The 2,309-nt window shown below is 55.0% G+C and overlaps 1 protein-coding gene across 1 annotated transcript in view; it reads left to right on the top strand.

Annotated features, from left to right (window-relative positions):
* TFCP2L1 (transcription factor CP2-like 1) overlaps positions 1 to 2,309 on the top strand; it is an 80,490-nt gene that overhangs the window by 5,545 nt on the left and 72,636 nt on the right. Inside the window, exon 2 of the mRNA XM_011941717.1 lies at positions 288 to 546. Within this exon, the coding sequence (XP_011797107.1) occupies positions 288 to 546 (259 nt within the window). The remainder of the gene's footprint in view (positions 1 to 287; positions 547 to 2,309) is intronic.

Below are 2,309 nucleotides of genomic sequence, written 5' to 3'. Positions count from 1 at the left end.
AAGCTGCCTAGGGGCCAGCCCAGAAGGGAACGGCATTACTTCCTCTGCATTCTATGGTTAAAGTAAGTCACAGGGTCAGCCCAGGCGGAAGGGGGAGGAGAGGGAAACAGACACCACCTCTTGATGGGAGAAGCAGCATGAGGTCAGTTTACTCCACCAAAGGTCACATATTCAGATGGAGCTAAGTAGTAAACCCAGGTCTAAGCCATCTAATAATATTGACTGCCCTTCCTCCAGGCCTTTGCAGGAGCGTCTACTGGGGGGGAGACCTCCCTCCATCTCCACAGATTGGTTTCACTTCCACTCACCCATCCATCAGGAGACATCACTTCACGCTGGAGCCTCTTCGGAGCTCCAGAGTCGTCCTCTGTGTTCCCAGGGAAGCCTCCACGTCCCTGACCACACTGTACCATCACTGCTGCTTACCCATGGGCCTCTCCTGTTACAACTCAAGGACGAGTCCAGCAAAGGACATGTTCTTTCCAGACCACCCCAGAGTGCTTCCCATTTAAACAACGGGTTTGGCATGGACCCTGATGGGGTGAGGTTTGTTGTGGGGGCTGGTGTTCAGGATGTTTCTTTGGAAGCTCCCATAAGAGTAACCCCTGGGCAAGGAACTGGAAGGAAGCAGGAGGGAGACCCTGAGCAGGACACAGGTCTTGTGACAGCTTCGACTGTCTTCATGGGGAGTCCTGGGGCTAAAACACCCCATCAGCACTGTCCCCAATCGGGCAGAGATGGCCAGGCTTTTATACTCCTGCTGGGACAGTCCCTGGGATGTGGGCTATCCCAGGAGGGACATGACAGAGGGTAAGGCTGCTCTCTGAGCAGGGGCAGTTAGTTCCTGGAGAAGCCGACGTCTGGGGGACTGTCTGCTGACAGCACCACCTGTAGCCGGGGAACTATTCCTATTCTCCTAACAGGGCAGAGCAGTGGGGAGGTGGCAGTCCTTGAGGGCTGCACAGAGGAAGTGGTTTGCCAGTTGTGACCTGTGGCTGGAGGGAGGGGAACAGGAACAGCAGAGGGAGGGAGGGTTTTACCCACATCCATGCTTGGGGAGCGGGGAGTTCTGGACCCAGGTCCCCAAAGGATGTCATTTGACTGCATTAATAATCAGGGACGGAATCCCCATCTCCTCTGTGCCAGGTGCTGTGCCATGTACTGGACCAGATAGCACCTGCATGTGGGTCAGGGCTCCATGGAACTCCACTCCCTCCTAATGGCCCTCCACACCACCCCCTGACCCACTGTCTACACTGCTGCCAGACCGATCTTTCCAAAAGGCAAATCATACATATGACTCCTCTGCTTAAAACACAGAATAAAATCCTAGCTCCTTGTCCTGGCCTGCCAGGCCCTCTGATCTTCCCCGCCCTCCCACCTCACCTCCTAAGCTCTCCCCAGGACCAGCCATGCCAAGTAGGTCTTCCTCAAGGCTTTGGCAGTCACTGTTGCCAAGGGGGTGGGGAACTATGCTTGGAACTATTTTTCTCTAGGTGTTGTTCACAGAGAACTTCCTCTGCATCCATCAGGTCTCAGCTCAATGTCACCTCCTCCAGGAAGCCTCCTCCGATTACTCTTTTGGTGCATTCCTTTTTTTTATTTTCATGTTTACTCAACAAGTATTTATCTTAACTATATCCCATGCACCCTTCTATGCAGTGCAGGTAACGGGGTGTTAAGAGAGCCAGGCCCTGTCCTCTTGGAGCTTACAGTCTAATGGGAAAGACAATCAGTACACAAGTAAAAATAAAAAACAAAAAAATGTCGGCCTGGCTCGGTGGCTCACGCCTGTAATCCCAGCACTTTGGGAGGCCGAGGTGGGCGAATCACCTGAGGTCAGGAGTTCGAGACCAGCCTGGCCAACATGGCGAAACCCCGTCCCTACTAACAATAAAAAAATTAGCCGGGCGTGATGGAGGGCGCCTGTAATCCCAGCTACTCGGGAGGCTGAAGCAGGAGAACTGCTTGAACCTGGGAGCGGATGTTGCAGTGAGCCCCGAGATCGCGCCACTGCACTCCAGCCTGGGTGGCAGAGCGAGACCCTGTCTCAAAAAAAAGAAAAGAAAAAAAAAAAAGCCATGATTTCAGAGCGTGAGCAAGGAAAGGAGACAGAGAGAGCCTAGGCTGGAAATCTCGGAGCCGCTCTGGAGACTGGCCTTGGGCGTAGAGTGGGGAGCAGAGGGCAGAGGGGCCGCGTGGCGCGGGTTGGGGGCGGCAAGGGTCACCTGAGCCCCACATCGGGGGTTGGGGGAGAGCGCCCAGCCGGCCCTAGGTCCCTGCGGTCAGGTCGCCCCGGAGGCGCGCTC

This window comes from Colobus angolensis, unplaced genomic scaffold, assembly GCF_000951035.1.
Source record: "Colobus angolensis palliatus isolate OR3802 unplaced genomic scaffold, Cang.pa_1.0 Scaffold20, whole genome shotgun sequence".
NCBI lineage: Eukaryota > Metazoa > Chordata > Mammalia > Primates > Cercopithecidae > Colobus > Colobus angolensis.
Note: the sequence above shows the minus strand (reverse complement) of the source record. Positions and strands in the feature narration are given on the sequence as shown.